At 48.4% G+C, this 14,111-nt stretch overlaps 1 protein-coding gene across 15 annotated transcripts in view; it reads right to left on the reverse strand.

The window, feature by feature from the left end:
- MPRIP (myosin phosphatase Rho interacting protein) overlaps positions 1–14,111 on the reverse strand; it is a 153,526-nt gene that overhangs the window by 11,580 nt on the left and 127,835 nt on the right. For 9 of the 15 annotated variants that reach the window (XR_014541483.1, XR_014541484.1, XR_014541486.1 and 6 more), the window contains 5 exons: positions 12,861–13,452; positions 11,291–11,407; positions 1,756–1,903; positions 1,497–1,614; positions 883–1,042 (listed from right to left, as the gene is read on the reverse strand). Coding sequence is in view for 11 of the 15 variants with exons in the window: in XM_083585523.1 (XP_083441649.1) it covers positions 883–1,042; positions 1,497–1,614; positions 1,756–1,903; positions 11,291–11,407; positions 12,861–13,452 (1,135 nt within the window). In the remaining 4 variants the exon portion in view is untranslated. Of the gene's footprint in view, positions 1–882; positions 1,043–1,496; positions 1,615–1,755; positions 1,904–4,297; positions 8,111–11,290; positions 11,408–12,860; positions 13,453–14,111 lie in introns of all 15 variants that reach the window. The other 6 variants (XR_014541485.1, XM_083585527.1, XM_083585526.1 and 3 more) reach the window with 1 other exon arrangement.

Here is a 14,111-nt window from a genome sequence, read left to right on the forward strand (position 1 = left end):
ATGTATATCTATACTGGTCATAATATACCAATAGCCTGAAATAATGACTTAAAATAAATATCTATTGCTAGTGGTGAAAGCCTGATTCTTCTGAAGTGATTGTGACAAAGAAGAAAGATTTTAGAAAGCATACATTTTATCAACACTTCATAAAAAAGCTGTGTCACAAGGCCTGGTGACGAAAATAAGCACACAAAAGGATTTAAAACCAAACCACAGGATTTCAAAAACTGCACATGCAACCACCATCTAAAACTATGGAGCTTGCATATTTGCACAATGTCATCTTTAACACAGCAGTTTCCATCTTGCATATTTTCCCAGGAAACAAAACGCCATTGAGGAGACACCTTGAGACACCCCTGACCTGGTATTTCAAGACAATTGGAGCTGTGGTGGATTTCGTAAAAAGAAGATCCTATGTTTCAGAGACCACCAAGCAAAAGGCAGTTTACAAGCCTGGTTAAGTCAGCAACACCATCTGGGGTACCATCTTTTTAATTCATTTTCCTTACCTAAACCAGGGGGCTTCCTACCAACTTAGATTGAAAACATGTGCAGAAATCAGATCTGCCAGGTGTTGCAATAAATTTATGGTTTTTTAAAATATATATTTTACGGTTTAGTACTGTTTTTATTTTTAAAAACATATATGCGGGCTCCACCACAATTCTCTTCAGTGCTTAGGGCCTTTGAAGGTCTTAATCCTGCCCTGCAGAATTGCTATGATTTTGGTCCTGCTGAAACTGCTTATCAGGCCTCTTGACCAACTGACTCCCCTGCCCTGCAAGTCAAATCCTGGCTGAAAGCCATTCTGAAAAAGCCCCAAAATGACCCTTTTCTCTTAGGCAGCTGAATAAGGCTGGACAGGTGTTGCTTTACCTGGTTGTGTGCATTGAGCTCCTGGTTCTCCCGCTGGCACTGACGGAGGGCCTGCCTCTCTGCTTCCAGGGCCTGGGCCAAGTGAGCATTTTCCAAACACTTCTGAGAATACTGCTCGGAGAGAACTTCAAGTTCACGCTGGACAGACTGCAGCTCCTCCCTGATTGGGCATAGGGGGGTGGGGGTAAAAACAAAAAATAAAGATTGCAAGGCCAACTGCAATCCCCAAAATGGATAAAATCAACTATCAGAGACTAGGATGCACGGAGGAGAAGGAGGCATTGCACAACCTTCTGGCTGTGGACAAACAAGATGGGCATTCAAGTCATCCCACACGTTCAGTTTTGCTTTCCCAGGAAAGCAAACTTAGGCATGCAGTTTGATTGCACTGACTAGACTAAACATTTGTGTTGTCTATAGATGGGATCCCCATTAGGGTCAGCCAGTGTGGGAACAGGATACTGAACTAGATGGGTCTCTGGCCTGATCCAGCAGGGCTGTTTAGTGTGGGTGGTGTAGAATGACAAATTGTTCCACCCAACGCCACCCAGGTGCCAAGAGCTGCTCCACATTTCCTACCTCAACAAATCTAGAAAATACAGAGGAGCACCTACAAGTATTGCCTCTGGAGCGCTTCGATGTCTGAGTTGATGCTGCTGATCTGTGAGCGGTGAGTCTTCTCCAGCTCCCGCTCCAGCTCTTCCCGGTGGGCGTTCTTCATGGCTTCTATGGCTGTGTAGGAAAAGAGGCAAGGGCTGCAGATAAGCTGTCTTCCTCTAAGAAACACTCCCGTCTTCTGATCTCACCTCGGGAACAAAACCACCTTCTGATGTTGCTACTGATGACTGCTTATGGTCTTCTCTTTCCTCTTACCTGAGATGGTGGCTGCCGTCTCCTCAGCTAGCAAGCGGTCTTTCTCCTCCCTTAGCTTCTCCAGTTCTCGCTGGTGCTGCCTCTGCAAGTCCTCTATCTTCTTCTGATGGGTCTCTTCCATAGCTGCAAACCCTCGTTCGCAAGTTGCCTGGGAAAAGACGGGGCAGGGGAACTGAATTTGTGTTTCTCGGCCTCAGAACCTACAGGGATTGTGTTAGGTTGAATGTTAGGATTGTGTTAGGTTGTATGGGCAGGCAGGCAAGCAAACAAACAAAGAGAGGAGGAGAAAGCCATGGAGCTGATGGACAAGCATGCATGGAAGGTCTAGACTGGAGCTCTAACATGCCTCTTCAATCTTAACCTGATAGAAAAACTACATGAAATCTGATTGACTAGGAAGAGGGTTAGTTCAAAACCCACTTAAATGGGGACTTCCAAAAAGCCTTAGGAAGCAGCCCTTGTCACTGGTACTCCATCTGGACTTGGAATGGGGAACCTGTAGATCTCCAGGTGTTGCTGAATGCCTGTTCCCATCAACCACTCAACAACATCTGGAGGAATGCAGGTTCCTTGTTCCTGATCTAGGCTTAACTTGGGATGCCATTTAGATAAGACTAGGAAGAGACAACACAACCCAGCGTCACTGTATTGCTGCACAGAGTTGTTTGATGGAAGTACGAAGCTTAAATGCACACTTTTAACCACAAAATCATTTGGAGTGGCCTGGATATATTAAATTCACCTGCACCAATCTAGCCTACTCCTTGGGAGGTACTGAATGTGGTTTGCTGTCTGTCCCACTTCTGCACTGTACAACTTCTTTCTCTGGTGTAAAATGTGAAGCATGCACCCTAATTCATAGCTGCCAGGAAACAGCTGCTTCTCATGCAATTTTTTGTACCCATGTAGAACACACACAGGGTGTCTGCTGAGTCTTAAGGAGGAAAGCATCTGTGTGTGTGTGTGTGTGTGTGTGTGTGTGTGTACACACTCCTCTTTAAAATATACCTAAGATACCTCTAGGATCCTAGCCTAATACTTTAAATAAAATCTTTAAATATCTTCAGAATTTTTATTGGCTACTACAAAAGGACAAAAACTGGGCTCTTTAAAAATGAAAGGTGGGTCTTTTCTGCATGAATGCTTAAAAATGGTACTTCTGCAGCTGGCTGCAAGGATATAGCTTACTGGCCAGCCTATATAAATATGGTAAATAACATGTTGCAAAGCTGTGGTTATATAAGTTGCCTATGCCCTTCCTGAAACACATCTGTGGAGGCATGTACAGCTTCAGTTCCTAGCTCTTTACACTGAGGCCAGAATAATAATTATTATTATTATCTTAGCTGGTGGGCTGGGATTTATTTATGCCGCTTTGCTCTCTGTTCCTTGATAAGCACAGAACTGCCCCTTGAACCAGCTGTGGGCTGCAGAAGTGCTTGCTGCAGATCTGTCAGCCAAGGCAACACTTTTTAGGATGGCAGAATGTTAGTCCAGGGGGAGATCAGTGTTCTGCAAGGGACATTTAAAAGCACCCTCTGTTACGTTAGTGCAAGCATGCCAGCAAGTGCAATCGGCCTGTATGGTAAACCTTGTGAGCTGTGAAAAGGCTCTGTTGCTGAAGGGTGGAGAATGTGAGAATGCTAATAAGGTTTATGAAAGGCAAAAGAAAAAAGAAGGCAGGCTTCAGCCATGCCTGGAAAAGAATGTTCTCCTAGAACCGTTGACTGCTTCTCGCATTACTATCATCATTTCATGATGTGACGTACCATTTACCTCCCATTCGCCCCTTTATATGGCCATGTGCTACAGCAATTAATACTGGAGGGTGTCCGTGGGCAGAATGTTGGCCTTAGACTGGAGGGACCCGAGTTTGAATCATGGCTCAGCTGTGAATTTCAGCTGAAGCAAGTCTCTGTTCTCTCAGCCTTGCCTAGCCTGCAGGGCACTTCCAAGGATAAGGTGATGCAATCCCATTTACCCTCTGAGCTTCTTTTAGGAAAGGGGGGGCGGGTATAAAATGTGATTAAAAGGAAGACTTGTAAAGACTTATCTTTTTGCACAGGCTTTCCCCGGCCAGACCCTATTTTATGTGCTTGTGTTCCTGTTTTCTTTGTTTTTCTGTGCTTTGATACTACCGTTTCATTGGTTTTAGGTTGTAAGGATGTAAGTTCGATAGAAGGAGAGGTGTTTTGAAGGACAGTTATAGGAAATCTGATATCTAAAGGTGAAAAAGATCTTGTGGAGGTTTGCAGAAGATGACATACATCCCTAGGGCTCTGGCTATATCACCTCAAGGACATTATATTGGGCTTCCAAGATGGACAATTTGTTCCTATGTTGCAATGCAAAGTTTTGATTTAGTGTTCTTAGGGGGCAGTCTTGTGGTCTGTAAGCATTCTATCTATCCTCTGGCCATCAAGTTATAGAATTCTATTTGCCTTTAAACAAAAAGGTGATTGTTGCATTGCCATGGGTGGGGGGCGAGGAGAGATTTACACACATGACTTATTGAAATTAAGTGCAGTGAAGAAGAAAAAACCTTAAGATTCTCAAAGTCCTTCTGGTATTTCTCCCTCAGAGTGGACGCATTGCCTTCAAGGTGCTTGTTCTCCAGCTCATCTCTCATGATGTTCATTTGGGCTTCCAGCTCTTGAATACGCTCTCTCAAGCCGTGCATGGCGTCCAGCTCGCTCTCTGAGCCCTGCACCCCACCGTCGGGGTTATCAGCAGCCCATGCTTCTCCTGCACCCAATGCCACAGCAGGCAGTGCTTCTGAGTGCTGATTCTGGTCCTGCTCTAAAGATGCTTGCAAGCAGTGCAGCTCTTGCTCGTAGCGCTTCTGCAAGGCCAGCAGCTCTTCATTGTGGAAGACCTGCAGTTCCTTCATCTTGACTTGAAACTTGTCCTCTAGAGTTTGGATCTGCTCAAGGTGGAAAGTCTCCAAGTTCAGCTTATCCCGCGCAAGAGAATCTAGTCGCTGCAGCCCTTCAGTCTGTTCTGATTTCAGAGCATCCTCGGTCTTGTGAAGCTGCTCAACCACGTTCCGGATCTCCTCTTCATACGTGTCCTGAAGCTCCAGTATTTTCTTGCTCTGCTTATGTTCTTCTTCTTCCAGGAGTTTCCTCTGATTATCAAGCTGCTCCACTTTGGCCTTGAGCTCCGAATTCTCCCTTTCAAGCACAGCAATCATCTCGGCATACTTGCCCTGTTGCTTTCGGAGCAGTTCTTCGTATTCCTCTCGGAGGGTGGCAACTGCTCTGATGCGTTCCTGACACAGAGCATCCACATTGTGCAGGGACTCTTTGTACAGCCTTGCCTCCTTGGCGTACTCCAGCCTTGCCCTGTAAGCCCCGTAACAGACCTGGGCCTGGATAATCGCATCTTGAACAAGCAGAGACGAGTAGCGCTCAAGATCCCCCAGACACATATCGTAGGGAGGACTGGAAGAAATCCTTAGCAGCTTGCGGCAGTCTTTCAGGGCCTCGTCAGGGGACAGAGACAGGAGAGCAGCAGATATTTCTTTCAGGACATTTGCTCTGTCTTTGAGCTGCTGAGCAAGATCGCCCTGAACGGCAGCTAGAGCTTGACTGCCAAGATCCTGCAAAGTGTGGGCTTCTGGCATGAAGCCAGGAAGGCTGGCATCCCAAGCTGAAGTGCCCTCTTGGATTTCAAGGGCTTTGGAAATCTGATGCATAACGCTGTCAAATTCAGGAGCCTGGTATGCTTTAATGATTTCCTCCAGCATGCACTTGTGCTGCTGAAGGGCTGTTCTGGTGTTGTGGAGGTCTTCTTCGATGGCCTTTAATCTCTGATGAAATGACTCTCTCATTTTCTGGGCAACAAAACTGAGCTCTGCTTTAATCAGCGTGTTGTCTGCCACTGAATGAATGAGGCACTGAGGAATGTTTAAACACTGGGCCTCCCCCTTTCCCTTGCCCTCTTCTTCCTTGGCACTCAAATTCTTCCTTAGCTCCTCCACCTGGCTCCAAAACTCATCTTCCAACACTAGCTTTTTAGATAAGACGTCAGCCAAGGCCACTGCAATATGTGAAATATTTGAAGGCTCCAGCAAGACTGCATCCACCGTACCATGAATCTCTCTCAGGGCTAAGGAAATCTTGGAGGTTGCATCTGTCAGAGACTCTGCTATCTGGTTGATCAAGCTGGCTTCAAAAGCCACCCTCCTGGAAAGCATCCGCAGCTGGTCTTGTTCAGAAAACCCTACTTGTTGCTGCTGGAGGGCAGCTTTCTCCTCCTCCCCCAAGCTGCTGCCTTCTGCATGCAATGCTTGGGCTGCAGACAATTCTTCTGCCAGATGACCAGGCGAAGAAAGTGCCTGTTGCAACACGAGGACTGCATCCGATAAAGAAGTTTCCGTATTGGACAGGACACCCAAAAGCACCTCTCTCTCTTGCTCCGTCTCACATCTGGACAAAGTTCTTAGCTGTTCTCTGCATTGCTCTAAGCACACCAAGGCTTGGTTGTTTCTCCCATGGAACCTTCCCAGCTCATGGATGTGATTCTCAAGCAGCTTGTGTTTTTCTTGCTTCTCGCCCTCCAGCTGTGAGACCAGCCTGCTGACTTGAGCCAAGCTCTCCTGAAGCTGCTCCCTCAGCTGTGCTTCTGTGCTGGCCCACTGGTGGTGAAGCGTGATGAGGGTGTCTTGATTGTGGCCCTGCTGGCTTTCGAGTTTCATGGTCACATCTTTGAGCTTTTCTTCTGTGATGAAAAGTTTGGTTTCCAGGGCGTGGATGATAGACAGGTAAGTCTCCGAATCACCTGTGCCTGGGTAACTCGGAGCTGGTTCTGATGACATACTGTCCTCCGAAAGTGACCTGTCTTGGCTGGTGTCTGATGAAGTGCTGCTGGTCCACATCTTCTCGGATCCATCAGGGTGGATATATTTTTGGCACTGGATGTTGGAGAAACGTATCCTTTGCCTTTTGGCTCCGGGGGTTTCTGTGTCCGATTTTGCAGAGTCCTTCTGGCAAATCTCTCTCTCTTGAAGGTCTGTAGACTTAGAGGTAGACCTACACTCTTCTGGGTTCACTGCTGGGTGCTCACAGATCTGCCTGTGACTGATATTGGGGCCCTGATCCTCAGTGAGCATGCACTCTGAGACTGGAAGTCTTCTTTGAAGCTGTGAATGTTGTGCTGGCTCCACAACTTGACCACCTGTTTCCGTTGCAACACATGGTGCTAAGCTCTCACCAGTTGATGTTTTCAACTCATCGTCTTGCGTCTGCTGATCTTCCACGTTTTCTGGACTGCTACTTACGGCAGCTATTTTTAAGAAAGGTTCCGCAAGCTCCTGGTCCTTATTTTCCACAATTCTCGAGTGGGCTTCCCTCACCACTCTTAGCTCCTCCTCCTTTTCCTTCAGCACCGCCTGCAAGTTCTGGAACTGCCCTGACACCACCTCGTAGGAGTGCTCCAGGGCATGGTAGTTGCTCTCCTCCAGCTGCAGCTTGGCTTGCAGCTTGGCGACCTCGTTATCAGACTCGGCAACCTGGTTCATCAGCTCTTGGAACCGGCATTTGATCTGATCCCTTTCCTCCTCAAGGCTCTTGATGTGTTCGGCGAGCTTTTGGATGCTGGCTTCTTTCATTTCGAGCTGCTCTTCCAGCTGGTGGACAATTTCGCTGCTTTCAAATTTGACGGACAGCTTCTCCTTCTGCAGAACCTCCATCTGCTGCTCGTTGTTCTGAAGCTGGTTCTCGTACTCGCTGGCTTTGTCCTCCGCTTCCTTCAAGCTCTGGATGAGGACCTGCTTCTCCCTCTCGCAGCTCTCCAGCAAAGCCTCATAATTCCTCTGCAGCTTCTCCTCCATCAGCATCTGGGACTGCTCACTGGCACTCAGCTGCTGGCTGAGGCCAGCGATCCGATCCTGGAGCCGCTGCACTTCCTTCTGGTAGTCCCTCTGCAGAGCTTGCTGCGTCTCCAGATCTCTCAGCTCCTGGGTCTTCTCCAGCAGGAGTGCCTCCGCGTTCTTGAGCTTCTGCTCGCTGGCTTTCAGCTGCGAGCTCAGCACCTCCTCGCTGTGCTGCCACTCTTCCATCTGCTCCTGAGCTTTCTTCCGCTCGGCCTTCAGGTCGCTCTTCAGCTTTGCCAGAGTCTGCTCTTTGATGGAGAGCTCTGCGGCAGCATTGCTGAGCCTCGCTTGTAGGCTCTGGATCTCCGCCTCGTGGTGCCGGATCACATCCTTGGCCTCCCCATAGCTACGCTTAAGTGACTGGATCTGCTGGTTGATCAGTTCCTGCCGCTGACACTGGGCTTCGAGCTCACTCTGGAGGTCTCGATTGACTTTATGGAGCCTCTGCCAGGCCCCCGATGGGGGGGTGGCCACCTCGGTCTTTAAAAAAAATTGATTAAATAGGAGATTAGTAGCACTCTCGGTTCCCAGTTCTGAGTGTCACACCTCTGGTCAAGTTGGGCCACAGAACAATTCCTTGCATAGGTATGATCACTACCCATCTGTTCCAATTTTGGATGGTTTCAGTTTTGTCTGCTTTCTTTTTTATAAAATCCCTTTTGCTCAGGGAAACAAGGAAACCCTTCTTCAAGTTTAACAGACAACACGGATGATAAAACATTGAAACAGCTTGAACGCAAACGAGCCTAAGAGGAACAAAACAAATTAAAACAAAACAAAACAAAATGATGGAGAAGAGAACACCACAGGAGAAATGATGACTTGGGACAAGTAGAAAAAAGGTTTGGAAAGGAGTGAAAATTGTGAGGGGAGCGGGCAATTCGAATATACTAAGATAAAACAAGCAACTCTTTGAAGCATTGGGAGACCTACCTGCTAAGAACTATCCTTTGCAGCTTGAGGCTAAGTTTGGAAAGGATGGGTTTAAATCATTATTTATCTTGTTTTGCTGGGATTTTATTTTCACTTTTGTGTTACCCACCCTGACTTTTAGGGGTGGGTTGACCTGTGAGTCTAACTGCTGGATTGTGTGTGCAGGTGTACAGTTAGAGCATAATGTTTTCGCCTAGCAAAAGATGCAGAGCTTCAGGTAAATAAAGTCCTGGAGGAATGAAGGCCACTGAGAAGTCACAATTGCTCTCCCCTCACCTGAAGAGATGGCAGCTGCGAACTGATCCCTGCCGCAAACGTCTTATAGCTTTCCTACTCGTGGAAAATATATTTGTGTGTGTAATATGTGAATGAAGTTTAAAATGCGGAAGTTCTAGATCTGTCTGCTACCCGTGTTTTGTTGTAAATCAAGACGAGCGGAGAGGAAAGGAGGAGTATGATGAGAACATAAAAGTCAGAACAAGGAAACCCTCAGAGAGATTCAAAACCAAAGCCATGTTGCATGCAAGGGGGGCGGGGGAATAAACACACAGAGAATCATGCAAGAGTCGGACAGAAATCATGTGGCTTGAAGAATACACAAACAGAAAGAGGCAAGAGGAGCACAGCGCTAAGCCTGATAATTTGGCCTGTCTTGCTGTACCGTAATCGCTGGCAGGGACAGCCCATAGATGTGACACTCAGGTACAATAAGTCAGATTACATGCTTCCACACCAAAAACAAAAAACCAAACCCCTAAAAAACAACCCATGCAATATTATCCACACCCAAGAGAGATTAGTAGAGTGACCCTCTCCACCCTCGTCCAAAGGAGGCAGAAGATACAACTGGTGTCTTGGGGGGGGGGGAAGAGAGGAAAAACAGTCATGCTCAACTTCTGTTAGCACTGAATGGGCTGGAGAAGCTCCATTTGCCATCGAGCTCAAGGCAGGACACACACGGGAAAGGTTACGTTGCAAGAGCTCAAAGAGGGGCTCAGTTCAACATGCACGCGGATCGAGTCCTGTAGATAGATATGCAGTGTCTTGTTGGGCAGAACATTCTGCAACATCAGCGCTATGAACCGGGGATGGGAAGGAGGCAAAGGATTAGGAGCTCACCCGGGCTCTGCCGTTTTGGGAGGAGTCTGGCAAAAACGCTCCCCAGAAGCTGCAACCATCTGCTTTTCACAAGGGTCATTTGCTTCCCCGCTGGGGTGACCAGCATGCCTGCTTTATTGGTCTTTCACCAATTCTTCAAGGTCTCTTAAAGCGCTATCCTATGCACGCTGACCCAGGAGCAAGTCCCACTGAACTTAATTGGACTTACATCCGAGTAGAGAGACATAGGACCACATCGTTAGCTTCTTAGTCCTACAAGCAAAGGTACTCCTATTGGGCCCGGTTAAAAGGAGAGGAAGCATTTAGGTTATCTGGTGCGACCTGATGGAATTCGTCCCATTATTCTGAGCCTGGCAATCTGTACAGTGATCTTCATCTGCCAGTGTCCCCCAGGAAAAGGAGGTTCACCCCACACCACAATGCCACCTCTGTCACCTACACAAATGGCAAAATAGCAAGGAGCCATAGGTGCAGGGTATCAGGTTGAAGGCACAACAGATAACCTAGCAAATGGGCAGCATCTGCTTTCTTTTGTCAGTATGCAAGAGATTCTGTTCCAAAAGATGATCTCTCTCCATCAGGAGACTTGGGTAGTCTTGGACAGAAGGCCAACTGTTCCAGGAGGTTGAACACATTATGAAAAGGGAAGGATGCCTCTGCAGCATGGTCTCGCTCTTTATCAAAGCTACTTACAAAATAAAAATATTAGGCTTGCAACTCTGAAGAGTGGGCATTAAATTGAAACACATTTTAATAAACCCAAAGGCACCCTCACTTAATCAAGCAACTAATACTTTAAAATTTTCAATTATTGTTAATTGAAATGTATGCAAACTGACAATGGCACACACCAGCTTGGGAGCTATGTTTACTCCCATGCAGGAAGTCTGCTTCATCAGCTAGGGAACATGGTAGAAGAGTAGGACCCATCAGGATTGAACCCTCCTGCTCTCAGCAGTGTAGTCAGCAGGGTGGGGGAGAAGATGCTGTATGTCCTTCTCTCTTGCCCATATAGGCTTTAAAACCCCAATTAAACATTAACCCCACTGACCAAAATGAGTCAGGATCAGATCCAGATTGGGTGTTCCCTGAGTTGCAGCCCTGGATCAGTTAGTAGGAGAGGGGGGCACACACAGCCCTAGAAACAAATTACATTGTCAACTACATACTTTGGAAAGTGGCTTGTTTGCTATCACTTTTGACACCTCTTAAGATACTGCAACGCAATTTTCCATGAAGTTTCCTAAGATCAAGAGGCAGGTTTTAGTCTATGTTTGGATACAACCAGACGTGGTTATCAATGGAGATGGTGGACCGAACCTTCCGAAACTCTTCTGATATAAACCATTGCTTTCAAAACTGGAATGATTTCTCAGAATTCCCGAGCAACAAGGCTGCTTAGTGCAGTACTGAAAAGAGGAGCTTGCTCTGTACCTGCAGAAAAGAGGGTAATGCAAAAAGCTTCTCTCTCACCCCTACGACGTGGAAGACTGAAGGTTTTGCAAACTGTGTCTCCCAGGTGCGTCCCCACAAGCACCCTGGACTGAAGTCCCACAGATTAAATTCGAGCAATGGCAACCAAGTAGGACGCTGGCCTTGCTCTCCTACCTGCAGGACGTAACCTTCCCGGGCACTCTGCTCCCGGCCCAAAGCTACTTTCAGCTGGTCCTGCAGAGCGCGGTTCTGCTCCAGGAGTTCAGAGGCTGCCTTCTGGCTCTGCTCCAGCTGCAAGCACAAGAGGGAAGGGAGAAGACCACAAAGACGTCATTCAAAAACATCCACAACTCCAAACCCACAAGGTGACCAGCTGCCCTATACAAACTGGGTGGGTGAATTGGATGGATTTCTCCTGCAACCTCCTAACAGGAGCTTCTCCTCCTCCTCTATACCAAGCTTTGGGGCAGGAACTAAGCTAAGAACTTCTCCAGGAACCATCGTGCTCTAGGAAGCCATTCCATCTCCAGTTTCTCCCCAAAGGCATGGGCTTAGATGGTGGGTGAGACTTGGCTTGCATTTTCCTTCCCCTTCCCCAGGACTGGCTCATTAACAGCAGATTCTACAAGGACAGCAGAAGGTCAGATAAACTAAACATAATTCACTTGCTGAAGATGCAGAAGTGCCAAGGTGAGCTGAGCTTCTCCAAGTAAATGAAGCCATGGAGGTCAACACACTTGGACACTTCTCTCCCGTGTAAAGGGAAGAGAGGGAATGGTTTCTTATATCCCACAAGAGTGGGGAGGCTTGCCAATTTTGATCCATCTCTGGATAATTGAGGAGGACCAGTAATTATGGCCCTATCACAGGTTATGGGGAACCTCTGGCCCATGGGCCAAATTTCAGCACCACCCCCTTTGATTGCATGCTGCCTTCCCAGATTATGCTCAAAAGAGGATTACAACAATGAGAGCAATGCTTTGCAAAATCAACAATGTGACCCAGCATGAATTCCAATTTGCCCTGCAAGGCCGTTTCCCACAAGCCATGCCCACATGCAAGCCCCACGCATGATGTCACAGGTGCTCCCGATTGTATCCTGGCCAAAGAGTTTGGCAGTCACTGCCGAGGGAACTCCGTAGGATGGCTGATCCCAGAAGAGAGCGGAGCTTGGACTTGGGATCCATCGCTTTGGCTGCATGTGGCAAGCCAGTCCTTGAAAGGGCCTTCAAAGTGCCGAGCAGAGCTATTTGCAAGCTCCCTGCTCCTTGCACAGAGCCCTGCTTGGTGCTTTGAAGCACCAATGACCCGTTGACTGTTGCCACTCCAAAGTGCAGCCCAGGGCTCTTTGCAAACCCAGTGTGGCACTTTGAAGTCACAACCATGGTGGGGACTTCACAAACGCCCCATCGCTGGATGCCAGGTGATCTGACAGGTAGGCAGTGAAAGGGTGGGACAGAAACAGATCCAGTTCCCTAGCCCTGCCCTATCGGGAGTTAAAGAGGAAAGGTAAGCCAGTTTAACGTGCCTCTTCCATATTTAAAGTGACAGTAAGCAAACGGAGGGGTGGGTGGGAAGAGATTAGTGTGAGCAAGAGAACCGAAGCCCCCTGCTTTAACCTCGTATCCCCCTGTTTCTGCCAGGGCTCGCTGCTAGGCCTCTTGAACTCCCATCAGTCCTAAACCAGGCTGCCTGGAAGAGCCCAAGTCCCACCCACCTGCCCTCCTCCCTCCCTCCATTTTACCTCCTTCTCCAGGAGTGTGGTGAGGTGCTGCTTGTGGAGAGCCTCGCTGCTATCATCCGGATGGGCGAGGTGTAGAGGGGCTATGGGGACCTGCTTCTCCTCGCGCAGGGGGGTCGTCTCCACCTGGTGCCACCGCTGCTCGATCTCCACGTGGACGTTCTGCGGCTTGGTCTCCGAAGGGCTGGGCAGCCCCGGGAGCCTGTCCACCTCCATGCGGGAAAAGTCTTCCGGGCCTCCCCCGTCGGGGGCATCCAGGCTCTCAAACCGCTTGCGCCTCTCCTCCCTCCGCCGCGCACGCTCCCTCTCCAGCTCCCCAGGGTCTGCATCCGTGGAGCCGGGCTCCTTGGCGAAAGGGGCGCCGCTGCCTTTGGAAGCGTCCGCCACGCTGGCTCTCTCCTGAGCCAGGGCTTGCTGGATGGGGCGGAACTCGGCCCAGTCGAAGGTTTTGGAGCGGCCTTCGCGCCGGCGCTCCCGGGCGCGGCTGCGCTTGTGCTCAGGGTCGATTTCCGCTTGCTCGGCGTCCTGTTTCTCGCTCGGCTTGGGGCAGGCGTCGAAGGACGAGCTGGTTTTGCTTTTCTCCTCGGGCAACGAACTGGCAAGGAGGGAGGAAAGTGGACAAGAGAGCGAAAAACCATCAGCGCTGGTGTTGGTTTCCTATCTGTATATCTATGTTTCAGTTTTGCTATGTAAAGGTACCACTGTAGGCCAGAAGGTAGTGGGGGCAGGGAGGGAAGAATCGAAGCCCATTGAAATGTCCAGGGCCATGCTATCTCTGAAGCTTTTTGCTATTGCTCTTGATCTGCCTGTGAAATTATCTCCCTCTTGCAAGATTTAGCATTTGATGCCTATCAAAACTAGTGAGTGGTGAAGCGCCCCTTCATCTGAAGTCTGAAGCAGCTTAGAAGCTTTGCAAATTCATTTTTGCATTCCAAGCTAGAGGAGGACTTCAAGGTGGTTCAGAACACACCTGAGCATTATGGGCTACATACACACATGCTCTGAACCAAACAGTTATGAAGTATGGCAATCAGAACGACCAGGGAAGGTCCTTTGTGAAAATCTGCTTTCTACTAAGTGGGAAGTGTAACTGTTCTCCCAAACTGGCCTGATTTTGGTCACACTCTGCCAGGGTTTTCCCCAATTCTCATTAAACCCCACAAAGACAAAAGTATTCCTCTCAACAGTTTGATCTAGTGTGTCCTCAAAAGAAAACTAGCTTTGTTGCTGGTGACTGCAAGGTGAAATAATTCC

This window comes from Podarcis filfolensis, assembly GCF_964270895.1.
Source record: "Podarcis filfolensis genome assembly, chromosome: 14".
Classification (NCBI taxonomy): domain Eukaryota; kingdom Metazoa; phylum Chordata; class Lepidosauria; order Squamata; family Lacertidae; genus Podarcis; species Podarcis filfolensis.